The 18,677-nt window shown below is 39.3% G+C and overlaps 2 protein-coding genes across 2 annotated transcripts; both read left to right on the forward strand.

Moving 5' to 3' along the window:
• The first annotated feature begins 5,657 nt into the window (after nucleotides 1–5,657).
• LOC145435676 (uncharacterized) lies at nucleotides 5,658–11,596 on the forward strand. Its single transcript, XM_080312975.1, has one exon. The coding sequence runs from the start codon at nucleotides 6,784–6,786 to the stop codon at nucleotides 8,200–8,202; it is 1,419 nt and encodes a 472-aa protein (XP_080169101.1). The 5' UTR covers nucleotides 5,658–6,783; the 3' UTR covers nucleotides 8,203–11,596.
• A 113-nt stretch (nucleotides 11,597–11,709) lies between these two features.
• LOC145435682 (uncharacterized) lies at nucleotides 11,710–18,627 on the forward strand. Its single transcript, XM_080312984.1, has one exon. The coding sequence runs from the start codon at nucleotides 11,710–11,712 to the stop codon at nucleotides 13,123–13,125; it is 1,416 nt and encodes a 471-aa protein (XP_080169110.1). The 3' UTR covers nucleotides 13,126–18,627.
• The last annotated feature ends 50 nt before the right edge of the window (nucleotides 18,628–18,677 follow it).

Consider the following 18,677-nt stretch of genomic DNA (forward strand, 5'->3'; position numbering starts at 1 on the left):
TGTTTAACACAGAGGAGTTGTTATTTAATCCAAGATAGCTAGACCTGTATTGGTCATGAACCGTTACAATGGTTTTATAAGGATAACTCTTATGAATACGCATACATCGGACCATGTATAATCTATTATATCAATGTATATCCTATTTGAAATGAAGATTGAACACGCAAAAACGTTGCCAGCAAAATTAAATTTGTAACGATGTTCGCTTGAATGAACGCCTGAGATCTAAACCATTGTACCTTCCGTTCTAGACGTCATATAACCAGTGACAGTTATCTTACATGGCTTGTTGTAGTTATACCATTGTATGAAAGCCCTTATATCGAAGATTAGCACGTAGAAGATGTTTCAAATTGACGTGAAAGAAAGCGATACCTTGCCACGTGAAAATCATGGCTGCGTAAGAGCACCTGGCTGGTTGCGGTTTCAGACAAATGTATAATTGCTTCAGGCAATTGCAAATTATACATATAGTTAGCCATTATCCTGGCAAATCCATCAATATCGCTATCGTGGAGCTTAGCTTTGTATAAGACAACCGACACCAGCCCTAACACTGAACAAATTAGCGTGCGAGTTAGGCTATTTCGGTAGCCGGGCCTGTAATAATAACATCACATAGACGCAGCCTATGTCTGTTTTAGATGGCATAGGAAGTTACAGTTGACTTCTATGAATAGTGTTGATTATACGTAAAACATTCGCGCTATAGAAGACAGTTCAAATGGATGTGAAATGAAGCAATACTGTATCGTGTAAAATGAATTCTCCAGCGCATATAGGCAGCGTCGAATAAGGATAAGCCAGTATATGTTCACTTGGATTGCCTTATTGCAGTTACACACAATAACCAACTGAAGCTGATAACACTTGAATAGCAGAGATATATATAACTTAGGCAATGCCGCCAGGGCAGTGCCTATTATGTTACGTAGAACTGTACACGCGCGCGTTGCCTTCGGCGAGAATACGAGATTAGGTAATCAATCACTTATCGGCGGCCGCCGCGTGAGTCATCCTTATCCTCTCTATCTTTCCAATATCGTAGCGCTGGGCTGTGAAGCGTTATAGTAGCGTGTAATGGCTCGTTGGAACGTGGAGATTCATGCGGAGAACAATCAGGTGGTCATATACCAATAGAAGCCATATGAATGACGTCAGGATAAATTGAAGAACAAAATCATCTTCCATTTTCAAAAAATTGACAACATTTCCTCGCATAACGCCATTCCCTCTCGCGTCTGAGCCGTGCGAGTGTCTCAGTCCGCTAGGAGGCTACTTCAGGTTTACAGCAATATATTGGGCGTCGATTTAAGCCCTATGGATCGCATTTTATCGGTATTTTTATGGATGCAGTAAAATTTTGGTCAGTAGGCCGGCCGATCACAAAGGGTTAATAACCATGAATATGTATCATCTGTAAAACGGCAATGTAGCCAAGCCTTCGATGCAAACCACTGTCCCACGTGAAAACATTCAGTTAACTGCCTTTTTCTTGTTTATTACTGTGATAGCAGTTAACCACATTTTAGTGGTATTTAATGCTATCCAAGAAAGTATAGGTGTGTGGAGATACGATTTCCATACTCAATCGAGACGGGTCTTCATTTTCAAAGCGTTTCGCATATCAAACCATTAATTATTCCCCATACGGCTCAAGAAGTCGAAGTAATGGCAAAGAAATCTGTACATCAGTACTGGAGCAAGCTGAATGTATTGCTGGTCTCGAAAACATTTGTAACTTTACAACTTGGTGTTGCAGGCGATCCTGTGATCCTTCACCCATAAATTCAAATCTTTAATTATTACATCCTGTTCTGGCGTAATTTGCTTCGAGTAGAAAGGCCATGATCCGAGAGATTCTTAAGAGGCTCTTTGCTGAATCTACTGGCATTCAACGTCTGAAACATATTTGAATGTTGCGAAGTCATTCTGTTTTAGTACTCAATGGTGTTCTGTTTTGCGATGTCACTGTCGAACAATCATGACATAACCATCGCTAATCATGCAATTAATGGCATTGTCCCTAAACGATAGCAGAGAACAGCCAAAGCCTGCGAGGCTGGCAACGCGATAGTTCGGGCCAGCGACACAACGTCCTGCGCACGAGGCCTATTACAGATGCGATTGATGTATACAAGTACCGGTGTTGCCTCTATACCAGAGGTCTCAAACACGCGGCCCGCGGGCCGCATGCGGCCCGCCAGAGCATTTTGTGCGGCCCGCGACGACATTTTAGATTTTTACTAATTTGACAATATATAAGTGTCACATATATCTTTTCAGGTTATAAAGTGAAAATGCCCTCCTAAATTACTCCGAAAGCCTCAAACTATTCATCAAACTTCGCTATCACATCAATTGCAAACGCTACCATGCAGTGGAAGATTCACTATTTCGCCAAATTTCCAATTCATGATGACAAATCGTGACCCTTAGACGATTCGTGACTGAAATTTGTGAGTTGGACTTAGGCGCGACCTTTCCTAAATTACTCAGACTCGGGCTAACTCGATGGCAAAATGAAAATGAATCGAGTGGACTTGGAGTGACTCGGAATGCCGTGAATTTGTTAGAACCATGGACGCAACAAACTAATCGCGTATCAGGGGAGTAATAGATCAGAAGGTCGCACCTTGCTGGTATTTCGCTAACTAAGCAAGTTAATATGGCAACCATAGGAGTAATTCCCTCTCAACATGCAAACGCCCGTCTCCACACCATTTCAGATCAAATTGAAAATTTTCACATCGACAAGGTACTAAATTTGGTGCATAGCAAACTTTGTTTCAAGAAAATCGGACAATTCGTTACAGAGTTATTGCAATTTGAAAAATGACATTTTGTGCTCACTCGGCCGTGACGCTATACCGCTTGGAACCTGTGTCTAATTGTAATTAACATTATAGTGATCAAATTGCTGCCGGGCAGACTTGAATTTCTGTAGTAAGATATTTTGGTATATGCTTATTGGGATAGACCTAAATTTTTAACTTTACTAATGGGGGTTAGGGGTCAAATGTCAATTCAAAGTCATCATGTTTTCAAAATCAGTCATGCGTAACAAATATGCAACTCTGCCTAGCGTAATTCTATTTAAACCGATTTTTTCGAGGAAGGTGTCAAATGGAAGCTTGGAAAGAGTAGAACGTTGCTAAATTGGTATTGCATGTGATATTTGACTGCCACTTGTCTAAAACTTCATTGAAAAGATGCGCTCTAAATAGTGCATGACCTGTTATGCATAAAGTGTCAAAGTATATTTTTAACCGTGATCCTGTCTTATATTCAATTCATAACCAATTCTGATGGATTCTAATTGGTAACAGCTTTCATATGACACCTTACTTATGAATTTTGAGTTAGATAGAGTCGTGCCAGAGAGTTCAGAAATATCATCACGCATCACTGATTATAACATACTGGTATGTCAATTTTCGAATCAAGATTTGAACCTTGATTCTGTAATACGGAGGGGAATTCCTAGTGAGTGAAGAACATGTACCACCAATCATTGCTTACCAGCATTACTACCTGCAGCCTGTATAAGTAATGATTTTAGCAGTTATAATTATACGCAAATTTCATGGTTGAGTAAGCACGAAATCCTCATTCTTCATACTGCAATTGCTCAAGAACCGATCAATAAGGTTATATTAATTAAATTCTATTCTACTCAGAATTGGGTACTTTAGTTGTACATGATATTGCAGAGAAATCTGAGAGGGTGTGAAGACGAATTGAAATATTATTTGGATGTTGACTCGAATTACTGATAGTCGGTAAACCCAGAAGCCCCCTTGCAAGCATAATGCACATGCAATAAATAAAAGTACTCTATGAGCATGGCAATAATTATCTACTGAACACACATTATCATATAAGGAGTAGAATAATGACAAAATCAGATAATCACTGAATTAATATAATTAAAATTAATTAAAAAATGACATATTTTGCATTATGCACCATATTATATTTTTAACCATGTTGCTGTCAAATATCAATAATAAAACTAAGTTTCGTGCATTCTAGTTGGAAACAGCTTTCAAATGACACCTTGCTTGTGAATTTTGGTTTAAATAGAATTGCACCAGATGAGTTGAAAAATATCGTTATGCATCACCGATTTTAACATATGCCAATTTTGAAATCGCGTTTTGAACCTTGACCCAATACTGTGGAGCGGGGAAATTCGTGGTAAGTGAAGAACATGTACCAACAATTATTGCTAAATAACATTCAAACCTTTACTCTACGTAACCTCTGAGCTATATCAGTTACAATCATACACAGGTTTTGTGTTGCCAAATTTCATGGTTGAGTAATCACAAAATCATCATTTTTCAAACTGCAATAACTCGAAAGCCGTTCAACGAAATTGTCCGAAATAAATTTCGTTGTACTCAGAACTAGATACTTTAGTTGTATATAAATTTAGGGAAAAATCTGAGAGGGTGTGGAGACGGATTTAAAAAATATTTGCATGTTGACAGGGAATTACTCATAGGCAATCTGTTAGTTACATCTCTGGTCGCTAAACCGTGTTATTAAGGCCACTTAAAGGTATCGAGTACCGTAGTGAGACGCTCCAACGATGTAACAGCAATGGGCCGTTCGGCGTTCCGACATTTCAATCAGTAGGACACATTCATTAATATATTTTTATTTTATTTATATTTTTTTCTGCTCCTATATTTGAAGATATGTGGCCATGAGATTAATAGCCTACTTATCAGAAGTATACCCGAATCATGGATTGGAATTACAATGCTCAAATTAAAAATGTTTTGATATCAGATCAGTCTCTATTATCCATCTGTTAAATTCAAAATATTCATAGTAGCTGAAAAATAATAACCCGATAGCTTTTATAATGGTATCATACATTTATCCGCCATACGGTGTCTATATCTAATAATTATATATATATATATATCAAGTACGACAGCAATTCTATTCAAATAGTTATAAATGTGAGGATTCTATTCGTGCCAGGCTTAAATTGATACAAGAGTACATCACATTTTGACGATCTGCGTTCACTGTCAGTCTGTTGGATCGGCTCACTTTCAATAGGACAATCCATTCCCGCAAAATAAGGCCTACTTGGAAAGACACAGAATACCCCCATAAATGCTGCGGCCCGCGGCGTCGTCAAAACTGGAAAACTGGCCCGCGAGCACATTTGAGTTTGAGACCTCTGCTCTATACGATAGTAGATAGCTGCCAAAGCCTGCGAGGCCGGCGACGCGACATCTTGCGCACGAGGTCAGATGCGATTGTTCAGGCCAACAGTTATGTCATGTGCACCAGGCATGTTGGAGATTCAACCAGGCCAGCGATAAGATCTTGCGCACATGGCGTGCTGTGTATGCGGTTGTTCAGGCCTGTAGTTGACGTGATAAATTAGCGAGGATTGCCGTGTGCGGGTACAGTTAATGATCTAATTTAGCAAGCGAATCAACGGCAAACCAACTCAACAGGAGATCACGCGCTGTTGTGCAGCGCAGACAACCCTGGGCAATCAATCTGTAATACGCCTTGTGCGCAAGATGTCGTGTCGCTGGCCTGAACTATCGCATCGCCGGCCTCGCATGCTTTGACCGATATCAACTATCGTTCATGGAAAATGCCGTAAATTGTATAATGATTAGCGATCGTTGTCGTTGTAAGGATGCGTATTATACATGTGGATGTGAAAATTACTGTAATCTAAGATTGACAACGAGCGTCTCAAACTTTGAATCCGCTATCAGACTATTGGCGTAATTTATTCACGCTAATCAAAATATGAGAAAGGCCTGATGATTCAATTGAAGTCCGATCTGTTACAGAACAGATTCCACGACAGACTTTGACATTTTGATTTGATTTACCACCCTATAATATAGTCATGGAGTGGCTGCACCACCCCGTAATCGAGAGTTGAATTATGCTCAAATGGCTTGTTGCTATGTAGGCGTCTGAACTATCGTTTGTGCATTTTATTTAATTCTATTGATTTATTTGTATGTGCAAGAGTAACGGTCGCACTGTCTTTAATCGAATGAATGATGCTCTTTGTTTAGTTCACTTACCAATATATTAGATTGTGCCTGATGGTCAATAAGCTTGGCTGTATGTGCGAATTGAGTTGGGAAAGATCTAGAATTCCTAACACTTTGAGCGTGAAAATCTTAACTCGGTAAAGATTGTTGATGCATCATTTCCATGAAAAAATTCATATAACCTCAAGTTTTATATAGACATGCATGCTGGTATAGGAAATCAAAGACGTGATACTTGTGGGAAAGCATTTACTCGCAAGGGATACCTCGAGTTTAATTTGGAAATGCATACTGGTGTCACGAACCATAAGTGTCATGTATGTGGAAAAGCATTTACATGGAAGGGTACCCTCAAGCATCATTTGGACATGCATGCTGGTATGAAAAATCATAAATGTTATACTTGTGGGAAAGCATTTTCTCGGAAAGGCTACTTCAAGCTTCATTTGGATAAACATGCCGGTGTTACAGTATGCTTGTATGGCTTGTTGATATGTAGTCATTTGATTTTGTTCAGTTCATTTGTTTCTATTGCTTTTTTTGTATGATATGCATGTATGGCGGTTGTGCTTACTATAATCTGATGGTGCAATTTTTTCAGCTTACTTACCGAAATATCAGAGTAACCGAAATATCAGAGTATCATTAAGCTGAAGTATATGTTTGAATAGAGTTGGGAAAAATTTGCATTCCTGGCACTTCAACCTCAAATGCTCAATCAAGATCGTTGATGCGATATTTCAGAAAAGAAAATTCACATGACTTCAAGTTTGAAATAGACATGCAGGCTGGCATCAAAAATCATAAATGTGACATATGTGGGAAATCATTTACTCGGAAGTATGTCCTTATGCGTCATTTGGACATGCATGGAGGCATCAAAAATCATAAATGTGATACTTGTGGGAAAGCATTTTCTCGGAAAGGATACTTCAAGCTTCATTTGGATATGCATGCCGGTGTCACAAATCATGAGTGTGATATATGTGGAAAAGCATTTGCATCGAAGAGTAACCTCAAGCATCATTTGGACAAGCATGCTGGCGTCACAAATCATAAGTGTCATATATGTGGAAAAGCCTTTACATGGAAGTGTAACCTCAAGAATCATTTGGACAGGCATTCTGGCATCACGCATCATAAATGTGACATATGTGGGAAATCATTTACTCGGAAGTATGTCCTTATGCGTCATTTGGACATGCATGGAGGCATCAAAAATCATAAATGTGATACTTGTGGGAAAGCATTTTCTCGGAAAGTATACTTCAAGCTTCATTTGGATATGCATGCTGGTGTCACAAATCATGAGTGTGATATATGTGGAAAAGCATTTGCATCGAAGAGTAACCTCAAGCATCATTTGGACAAGCATGCTGGCGTCACAAATCATAAGTGTCATATATGTGGAAAAGCCTTTACATGGAAGTGTAACTTCAAGAATCATTTGGACAGGCATTCTGGCGTCACACATCATAAATGTGATGTATGTGGGAAACCATTCAAATCGAAGGGTAACCTCAAGCGTCATTTGGAAATGCATGCTGGAATCCAAAATCATGCATGTGATATTTGTGGAAAAGCTTTCACTCAGAAGAGTGACCTGAAACTTCATTTATACATGCATGCTAGCATCAGAAACCACATATGTGAGATATGTGGGAAAGCATTTATTCGGAAGTATCTCCTCGAGCGTCATTTGGACATGCATGCTAGCATCAAAAATCACAAATGTGACATATGTGGGAAATCATTTACTCGGAAGTATGTCCTTATGCGTCATTTGGACATGCATGGAGGCATCAAAAATCATGAATGTGATATATGTGGAAAAGCATTTTCACAAAAGGTCGAACTCAATCTTCATTTGGAAATGCATGCTGGCGTAACAGATCATAAATGTGATATATGTGAGAAAACTATCAAGTCAAAGCGTGCCCTCAAATTTCATTTGGACATGCATGCTGGCGTCACAAATCATAAATGCTGTATATGTGGAAAAGCTATTTCTACAAAGGGTACCCTCAAGCTTCATTTGGACATGCATGCTGGCGTCACAAATCATAAATGTGATATATGTGGGAAAGCATTTATTCAGAAGAGCAACCTCAACGTTCATTTGGAGAGGCATGCTCAATCGCAAATGTGATATATGCTGAAAGGTATTTCCTCAGAAGGGCAACCTCAAGCGTTACTTCCAGGACAGTTAATTTCTCGGTGTATTTGGATTTGAAAACTGCATAGTCCGACAAGCGTCGCCATGTCCGCTATTCTCTCTGAGCAATCATGGTATCGGGCAATCAAGACTTCGAGGCGTACGATGGCGGTATGATTGAATTCGCTGGTGGTGTTGGTCACCGTTGCAACAGCAACTTAATTTGTGGATTTTCAAAGGGGGTGTGAGCCTTTGACCCTGGCAATATATTAAGGATGATTGCTGCGCGATGCTCGCTCGTGCTCAATGACCTAATTTCGCTCTCGTACAAATGGCTAACTAACTTAGCAGGAGACCATGTGCTGTGCTGCTCGTTAATTGGTAACACGCTTCTCGCTAATTGGCAGCACATAACACCCATAATACGAATTACTGAGCGCGATGGCTGAAAGTGATGCGCGATTGGAAACAAACATGAAGAAAGGTGTGATTTCAATTTTTTATCGAGGGAGATTTTTTTCAAGACTATGCCAATGTATAATGCGTATCCCCTATTTTAGGGCAAAAAACCGTGAAAATTTTGCGCATTATACATGGAAAATTACAGTAATTCATTATTCCTGATACTTGCTAACAATGAGGGTGTATTTTCTGTAAAATATCGATATTCTAGAGCAATTTAAAATTATGCTTTATGTTTACCGCTGTACCGTGTAAAAACAGTTGAATTGCTGCCTTATTATGAGTTGATCACTGCGATGGTAGTTCCTATCCGCGAAAGTGAAGGTGGGGAGATCCGATTTCTATACGCAATTGAGACAAGTCCTCATATTTAAAGGCTTTCGCATATAAAAAACCACAATTATTTGCCATATTGCTCAAGTAGTCAGCAATGGCAAGGAAATCTATTAACCAATATTGGAACATGTTGACTGTTTTGCTGCTTTCGAAAAAGAATAACTTTAGTACTTGCTCTTACAATGCCATCACTGACCCAAATTTTGACAACTTCGGGTCCAATGCTACGTTATAGGGGCGTAGACATGTGATCCATATCCAAGATCCCCCACCCATTCCCCCCAAGCTCAAATATGCCACCAGAATCCGAAATCTAGCTCTGTTATATCTTGGTATAATTGCTCATTTGTGATTGGATGCCCAATGAGCAGTTTCACAAGAGCAATAAATTTTTCTCCTAACCATTTCTCGTCTATGACAATGGGAGTAATATGCGTATCACATTATATTGCAGCTGAAGATTTCGCCCTTGCGCGTTCATGGCTATAGTACCATAACAGATTGTGGGCCTACTAATCATATGCCCGATGTGGAATCTATCATGTAATCCAATTCGCAATGATTTAGATTGGTTGTTGTGTTGGTTCCCAGATTTCCGTCTTTTCGTATCTCTAGCGCATCTGCTGATCAAATGCACTTGGCCAGTAGTAAAAACATTAGAGGCTTGCAAAAAGTAGACCGCTCCGTGACTCAAGGCGCGTTATAGGGCTATCCATATTCGATGTATTGCGGTAATGACAAGAAGTTATAGGCGTGGACAATTCACAATTGTGACTTTTGCACCGCAAACGCATTTTGGAAAGCTTTTTTGATTGCTTGCCTGAGCCTGCGCCGGTCCACTATTATTCATGATTGTATCACACAAGCTCGAGCGTTAATTGGTTTTTAATAGAGCCCGACCAATTGTCGATCCGATATCACATTTTGAAGTAATTATCTGTATCGACCATTAGAGGTGAAAAAATATCAGCAATTTTCGTTAAGTCACAACATGGTGGTAAAATGTTAGGAAACCATAATCGTTGGCCTCTGATTGAAAATATTGCTGTACCTCATATATCTTACACTTCCACGGTGTCCGGATGCAGCATTTTTAGTTGATTTCAATATCGAATATGACTATGGAATGGAAAATCCCGTTTTACCATTGTTAAGTCACGCTTGAATTCTTTTAGCAGTTTTGGTCACATTACTTTGCTGTAGGTAAGATGGCATATCACATGTATACTCGACTTTGATACTAATATTACCATCCCAATCAGTTATCAGTTACCATTAATCCTGAAACTTACTACAGCGTTTTATGACAATCATAACATCATCTTGATATACAATTCGGAAGATAGTCTTTTAACTCGGTATGCAACAGCATCAAAATCTACATTTGTGTACAATCCATGATAAAAATGGAGATGTTCGGACCAGCAGATTTAGTAAAGCTAGTCATGATACTTCATTAGTCACGGCATGGCAACACGTACGCTGTATGCCAGAGGCGAAAGTCGTCGAAAATTTCAAGTTGTATGTTGACTGCCGTCAACACATGCTAGTGAAATTACGTGTACACAGCCATACACACATTCTTCTATGACTGCATGCGGCGTACAACCATTAGTTGGCCGCTGTTGATCTCAAGTATTTCCTTCAATGGTAAGCACTACCTTGTCTAGTGCAGTGATTCTCAATTTTTGTTTCAACGCGGACCGGTAAAATTTCGAATCGAATTTTGCGTAACAGTGACCCCTACAAAATCAAAATTAACCGTGATTTAATTACGTCAAAAGTATGCAACTCAAATATACTGAATAAAACTTGATTTCATACTGCCTTTTTTATATTAGATATGTATGTGTGGTTGTATTAAAATTTCCCCGAACAGAGTTAGCATTCAGCATTCCTAACAGTTTGAACGTCAAGACTTGGACTCGTTCAAGATCGTTGATGCGACATCTTCAAGGATAAATATGTATGACCCGAACTTTGAAACATGCATGCTGGTATCAAAAATCATGAGTGTGACACTTGTAGGAAAGCATTTACTTGGAAGGCTCACCTCAACCTTCATTTGGACTCGTAATTGTCGTTCGAATGTCGTCACTGGAGACGGCGTGAACTTCAAGAAAAATAGAATATGTTTCAAGGCCTAATGTTACTTCACGAAATTCTTAACTACTTCAAAATTTGATGTAATATATTTTCTATCAATGGAAAAGCCTTCAACATCTTGCATCTTGAAATTAAGGTAAAATATTTTGTTTTTCCCTCGCGGACTGGTAGAAAGTACGTCGGGGACCGGCAGTTGAGAACCACTGGGGTCTAGTGAACTTGAATTGGCGCTCCCCAACCCTTGCTCGCACGCCTTTATCGAAATTGCTGAGAAAATGCTATGAATGTGTAAGGGATATTATGCTTTTTGTTTTACGATGTGGTACAGTATGCTTGTATGGCTTGACGATATGTAGTCCTTTGAACTATGATCTGTTCATTTCATTTGATTTTGTTTAATTCATTAGTTTCTATGGTTTTATTTGTATGATATGCATGTATGGCGGTTTTGCTTACTATAATCTGATGGTGCCATTTTTTTAGATTTCGTACCGAAATATCAGATTATCATTAAGCTGAAGTATATGTGTTGAATTGAGTTGGAAAAAATTTTGGATTCCTGACACTTCAACCTTGAAGACTCGATCAAGATATTTGATGCGACATTTCAGAAAACGAAATTCACACGACTTCAAGTTTGATATAGACATGCATGCTGGCATCAAAAATCATGAATGTGATGCTTGTGGGAAATCATTCACATCGAAGGGTTACCTTAAGCTTCATTTGGACAGGCATGCTGGCGTCACAAATCATAAGTGTGATATATGTGGAAACGCATTCAAATCGAAGGGTGACCTCAAGCTTCATTTGAACATGCATGTTGGCATCAAAAATCATAAATGTGAAATTTGTGGAAAAGGATATACTCAGAAGGGAAACCTCAAGATTCATTTGGACATGCATGCTGGAGTCACAAATCATAAGTGTGTGATATGTGGAAAAGCATTTGCATCGAAGAGTAGCCTCGAGTGTCATTTGAAAGTGCATGCTGGCATTAAAAATCAAAAATGTGACATTTGTGGGAAAGCGTTCACTCAACTGGCTCATCTGAAGATTCATTTGTACATGCACACTGGCATCAAAAATCATGAATGTGATATTTGTGGGAAAAGATTCACTCATCAGGGTGACCTCGGGATTCATTCGGACAGACATGCTGGGGTCACAAATCAGAAGTGTGATATCTGTGGAAAAGCATTTACAATAAAGCGTGACCTCAAGCGTCATTTATACGTGCATGCTGGCGTCACAAAGCATAGGTGTTATATATGTGGAAAATCATATACATTGAAGAGTTACCTCAAGCATCATTTGAACATGCATGCTGGCATCAAAACTCATGAATGTAATATTTGTGGGAAAGCATTAACATCGGAAGGTAACCTCAAACATCACTTGAACATGCATGCTGGCATCAAAAACCATAAATGTGATATTTGTGGAGAAGCATTTAGTCGGAAATGGGGTCTCAAGCGTCATTTGGACATGCATGCTGAAATCAAACATCATAAATGTGATACTTGTGGGAAAACATTCTCATCAAAGAGTTACCTCAAGCTTCATTTGGACATGCATGCTGGCGTCGCAAATCCCAAGTGTGATATATGTGGAAAATCATTTACATTGAAGGGTAACCTGAAGCGTCATTTGGACATGCATTCTGGCATCAAAATTCATAAGTGTGAAATTTGTGGGAAAGCATTTTCATTGAAGGGTAGCCTCAAGATGCATTTGAAAGTGCATGCTGGCGTAAAAAATGATGAATGTGATATTTGTGGGAAAGCATTTACTCAACTGGTTCATCTAAAGCTTCATTTGGACATGCATGCTGTCATCAAAAATCATGAATGTGATATTTGTGGGAAAAGATTTATTCATAAGGGTGACCTGTATTCGGACAGACATGCTGGTGTCACAAATCATCATTGTGATATATGTGGGAAAGCAATTACATTGAGTGGTGACCTCAAGCGTCATTTGGACATGCTGGTGTCACAATCACAAGTGTGATATATAGAATAGCATTAGCATCGCTGGGTAACCTCCAGCTTCATTTGAACGAACATGCTGGCATAAAAAAAATCATGAATGTGATATTTGTGGAAAAGCAATAATATCGCAAATGGCACCCAAGCATTATTCAGATAGGCATGCTGGCATCAAACATTATTATTGTGTTATTTGTGGGAAAGCATTTACATTGAACATAGCTCTCAAGCTTCATTTGGGTTTGCATGGTGGCATTAGTAATTAATGTGATGTGACGTAAAATATCGAAAATGTGATATTCACTTTGTAGTGTGCCCTCCAACCTCTTTATATTATTCATCATTCACACTAGTCCAGAGCAATGTCTTTCGTAAAACGTGAGGAGATCCGATTTCTTCGCACAATCAAAAATTCCGTACATCACTATTGGAGCGAGTCGACTTTTACCGATCTTAAAAAAGATTAGCAACTTTACCACTTGCTGTTGTTGTGACAGCGCTACCCCATGGTTTGTTAACCTCTGGTCAAACGCTTTTGTAGCCTCACGACGTTGAAACGGAACAAGTGGATTACTGTGAAGTTAATTCTATGTTATGTGTGACGAGAAAAATGATGGTGTATAATCATATTTCGAATAGCTATTATATCATGCTCCATTTGGCACAGGTGATTTCATCACTCCCTTGATTACTGCACTACCGTACCCAATATGAAAATGGAGATGTCTGGGCTTGCGGATCTGGTAAAGTTTGCCATGATACTTTAACAGTCAAGGGCATGGTGACATGTAGGCTGTGTATGACAGTCGCGAAAGTCAGTAGTCGCAAAATTCAAATTGCATGTTGACAGCCGGCGACACATGCATGTTGAATTACGTGTACACACCGTGCATATGTTCTTCATCGTCAATTGGCTGGCCGCCGCCGGCGTACAGTGAACACCTTTCTTTCATCGGATAGCAATGTGTTGTTGTGCGTACTTGAATTGGCAGTCCCCAACCCTTGGTCCGATAAATTTTCGGTTGGGCGCATAGTGTGTTTTGGTGACTCTGAGACAGGAGTGGGCAAGCTACGGCCCGCCGCACTGTTCTGTGCGGCCCGCGAGAGTCTTGAAGAAAATTATCAAAATTTATTGATAAAATGATTAATTGATGAATAAAAATTGATAAATGATAAAATCAAATTAATGCAATGACTTAAACTTTTTCTTAGTATATTTCACTATGGTAATTCTAAGGCAGTGATTCTCAAACCGGGGGCTCCACCCCTTGGGGCCGTGAAAGCATCAGAAGGGGTCGCGTCGCCGAGCTCAACTGAAAAAAAAATTCGCGCCCTGCGCGATTTACATCCATTCATAGTTAATTGCTCTGTATTTAGTTTAAATTTTATATTTCAAAACCTCCAATCAACAGTCGTAACCTTCCATGCCATCAAACTATCAGTTTGACTTGCTTGCATCCTGGTTGCGTTTTGTGATATGACGGTAAGGGGTGCGTGAAATCTTTCACCATCATAAGGGGGAGGGTGTCTTGAAAAGTTTGAGAATCCCTGTTCTAAGGTAAATACTTGTTATATCATTTTTTATGTTTAATTTCTTGCGCAACAGCTCGATTTCAAGCCCCAAGCATTTTGAAAGGTCTTAACTGCTAAACATCACAGAAATCTAAACGAGATTGACCTAATTCGGATCAGTAGTGTAATTTAAGATGGACCACTCCAGTTTAATGTATGTGCTTATAATTTATCTACACACAGTAGAAGCGTGCCTGAAGCTAACATCGTTATTATGCTGTCAGCATTGTGTGTCCTGGAACTGAACCAAGAGTGGAAATCTTGCCACTGTTTGTGACGAGTGTACGATATCATCCAACCAATGTTTGGTTTATTTAAATAAGCATATATATTATCTCCATGTCCTCACTATCTAATCTAAACCAATATTGCGTTTTGGTTTATAATCCCAATTTTTTATAGTGCGGCCCGCAAATGGATTGAGATGTTGAATGTGGCCCGCGAGCTCAAAAGTTTGCCCACCCCTGCTCTAAGATATACTAACCACAAATGTCTTTGTCGAGATTGATGAGTAAATGCTATCAACATGTAAGATACATCAGGCTGTTTGTATTACGAAGCGATACGATATGCTGGTATAGATTATTGCTATGTAGTCCACTGAACCATCGTTTGTGTATTTCATTTGATTCTGTTGATATATTTTCATGACATACAAGTATAGTGGTTGTGCTGTTAATAATCTAATGATGCTCTTTTTACAGAATATTTACCAAAATATCAGATTTTGCCAGACAATCACTAAGCTACGGTATACGGTCGAATGAACTTGGGAAATATTTAGCATTCCGAACACTTAAACTAGAAGTCTTGGACTCGTTCAATATCGTTGATGCGACATCCCTAACAATAAGTTCATATGAACTGAAGTTTCATATAGACATGCATGCTGGTATCTATGAACCTGGTGTCCAATATAACTCATCGCTGTCTGCTGTTCCACGCACGTCACGTCAATGAATCGAAAATGAATTTACGTACATACTGTGCGGCTCAGATAGTCGCAGCTCGTAATTGTCGCTCGCATGTCGTCACTGTAGACGGCTTGAACTTCAAGAAAAATCTAATATGTTTCAAGGCCTAATGTTACTTCACGAAGTTCTTGACTACTTTTAAAATTTGATGTAATATTTCCTATATCAAAAGACAAGGCTTCAACATCTTGCATTTTGAAATTGAGATGACATATTTTGTTTTTTCATTGCGGACTGGCAGGAAGTACGTCTGGAAATGGCAGTTGAGAACCGCTGGTCTAGTGAACTTGAATTGGCGCTCCCCAACCCTTGGTCGCATGCCTGTATCGAAATTGATGAGAAAATGCTATCAATATTTAAGGTATATTATGCTGCTGGTTTTACGATGTGTTACAGTGTGCTGGTATGGCTTGTCGATATGTAGTCCTTTGGGTTGGGGCTAGGGTGACTTGTTGCTTTGATAGGCTGTTTTCTATATCATCGTTCATTACCTTGTTTTGTTGCGTTTTGGAGAAACATAGAGTATCATACAATTTGAACTCATTTCGAGTTGAATAAACATCAATTCTCTCCATCGGGTTCGCACCTCCCCTTGGATGCATTCACTTTCCCCAAGCGTCCACCTCCCAATTTCGAGAACAACTGTATTATTCAATAGCCATGAATGTATATGTTCAGTAAAACGTCAATATTTTCTGGCATTTTAAAATTACGTTCGATGTATACCCCTTTCCCGCACGAAAACATTCAATTTACTGCCTTTTTATGAGTTAATTACTGTGAAACCACTTCAGGTACATTTTATCAGTACCGGTATTTACCGTAATATCCGAATATAGTGCGCCCCCATGTATAATACGCACCCTTAAAATGACATGCAAATTCTGGGAAAAAGCCTGTACCCATGTATAGTGCCAGCCCTGCATTCATAGTACATGAGTAGCTGTGTTTTAGTACGCGATGTTGTTCTGTTTTGCGATGTCACTGTCGAACAATCATGACATAACCATCGCTAATCATTATGCAATTAACGGCATCGTCTCTAAACGATAGTACAGAGCAGCCAAAGCCTGCGAGGCTGGCGACGCGATAGTTCAGGCCAGCGACACGACATCTTGCGCACGTGGCCTATTACAGATGCGATTGCTAAAAGTAACGATATTGCCTCTATACGATAGTAGATAGCAGCCAAAGCCTGCGAGGCCGGCGACGCGACATCTTGCGCATCATGCGGTTGCTCAGTCCAACGATTATGTCTTGCACACCACGCCTGTTGGAGGTGCGACTGATTACGCAAGCGATTATATTTTGCGCACATGGCCTGTCGATGAATCAGCGACGATTGCCGCGCACGCTTTCAGCAATCAATGCTTGACCTAACTTCGCTTGCGTGCAAACGGCAAACCAACTCAGAAGGAGATTGCGTGCTGGGCAGACGACTCTCATTAATTGGCAACACGGTTTTTGCTAATTGGTAGCGCGTTACCCTGATAATACGAATTACTGAGCACGACCGTGAAAGTGATGCGCGATTGGAAACGAACATGAAGAAAGGTGTGATTTCAAGTTTTTTATCGAGAGAGATTTTTTTCAAGCGTGTTGTTCCCATGTATAATACGCATCCCCCCGATTTTAGGGCAAAAAATCGTAAAAATTTTGCGGATTATACATGAAATATTACGGTACTTTTAGAAAATTCTTTGATTATAAAATGCCCTCTGTGCATCCAAATACATTGTAATGATTTCATGTAGCAAATCAATTTATTCAGTTTACATTTTTGCCATTGCGTCAGTACCTTTATCATGAAATGCACTGTTTTGCAATTATTGTTCGTATACAGTCCTTCAGAGTACGAATGCCAATTTAATATTCTATTCAACGCCTAAACCTTCTCACGAGCCTACGCAAGAAATGTATTATCCAAGTACGAAAGTATCTGTGGACAGTTTTCCTTTGCAATATACGTGTCTTCTGCTGACGAAAAGGATGCAAAGCTAGGCGACATTATCAATTGCAAAATTTCTCCAGATATTTTTCAACAATATTCTCCAAATGTTTTGTATCCTGACGTAGTCTAGACGTGATACTTATTATGCCGAGTGATCACTGAGTAATACCTGAGTGATACAGCCGATACCTGAGTGATACAGCTGATACCTGAGTGATACAGCTGATACAACTGCGATACAGCTGCTACAACTGTGATACAGCTGATACAGTAAAACGTCAATATTTTCAACAATTTCAATATATTCGTTGTATACCGCTTTTTCATGTGAAAACACTCATTGTTCACTCATTGCCTTTTTATGATTTTATTACTGTATTAGCGGTTCGACCACATTTTATCGGTATTTCATGCTAGCAGAGAAAGTGTAGATGTGGGGAGATCGATTTCCATACACAATGTAGACAAGCCCTCACATTTCAAAGGCTTGCGCATATCACACCAATAATTATCCCGTATACCGCTCAAGTAATCAAATCATTGGGAAAGGAATCCGTACCTCAGTATTGGAGCAAGTTTGACAACTACAGTTCCAACACTCTTATAGCCTCACCACGTTGAAACGGTACAATTGGATCATTGTGAAGTGAATTCTATATTCTGTAGGACCAGTAAAATGATGTTTTATCAGTAGATTGCGAACTGCTTGTATTTCTTGCGCCATTTGTCACAGGAGATTACATCACCTACTTGTCCTTAGTCAAGAAATCTGTCTGGTTCTCTCGTATATATGACTCGCGGGTTGGATGAATTGTTCTCGATATCACCGTTCATCACCTAGTTTCTTCCATCTTTGCAAAATGAAGAGTGTCATATAACACAGTTACAGTATGCTGGTATGGGTTGTTGGTATGTAGTCCTCTTCTATGAGCTATCATTTGTGCATTGTATTTGTTCCATTAATTGTTTTGTATCATATTCAAGGATAGCGTTAGTGCTATCTATTATTTATTGATGCTCTTTGTTTAGATAACTTACCACCATATCAGATTGTGCCAAACGGTTCTTAGGCTATTT

This window comes from Botryllus schlosseri, chromosome 1, assembly GCF_051294905.1.
Source record: "Botryllus schlosseri isolate E-star chromosome 1, Bs_hap1, whole genome shotgun sequence".
In the NCBI taxonomy this organism is placed as follows: Eukaryota; Metazoa; Chordata; class Ascidiacea; order Stolidobranchia; family Styelidae; genus Botryllus; species Botryllus schlosseri.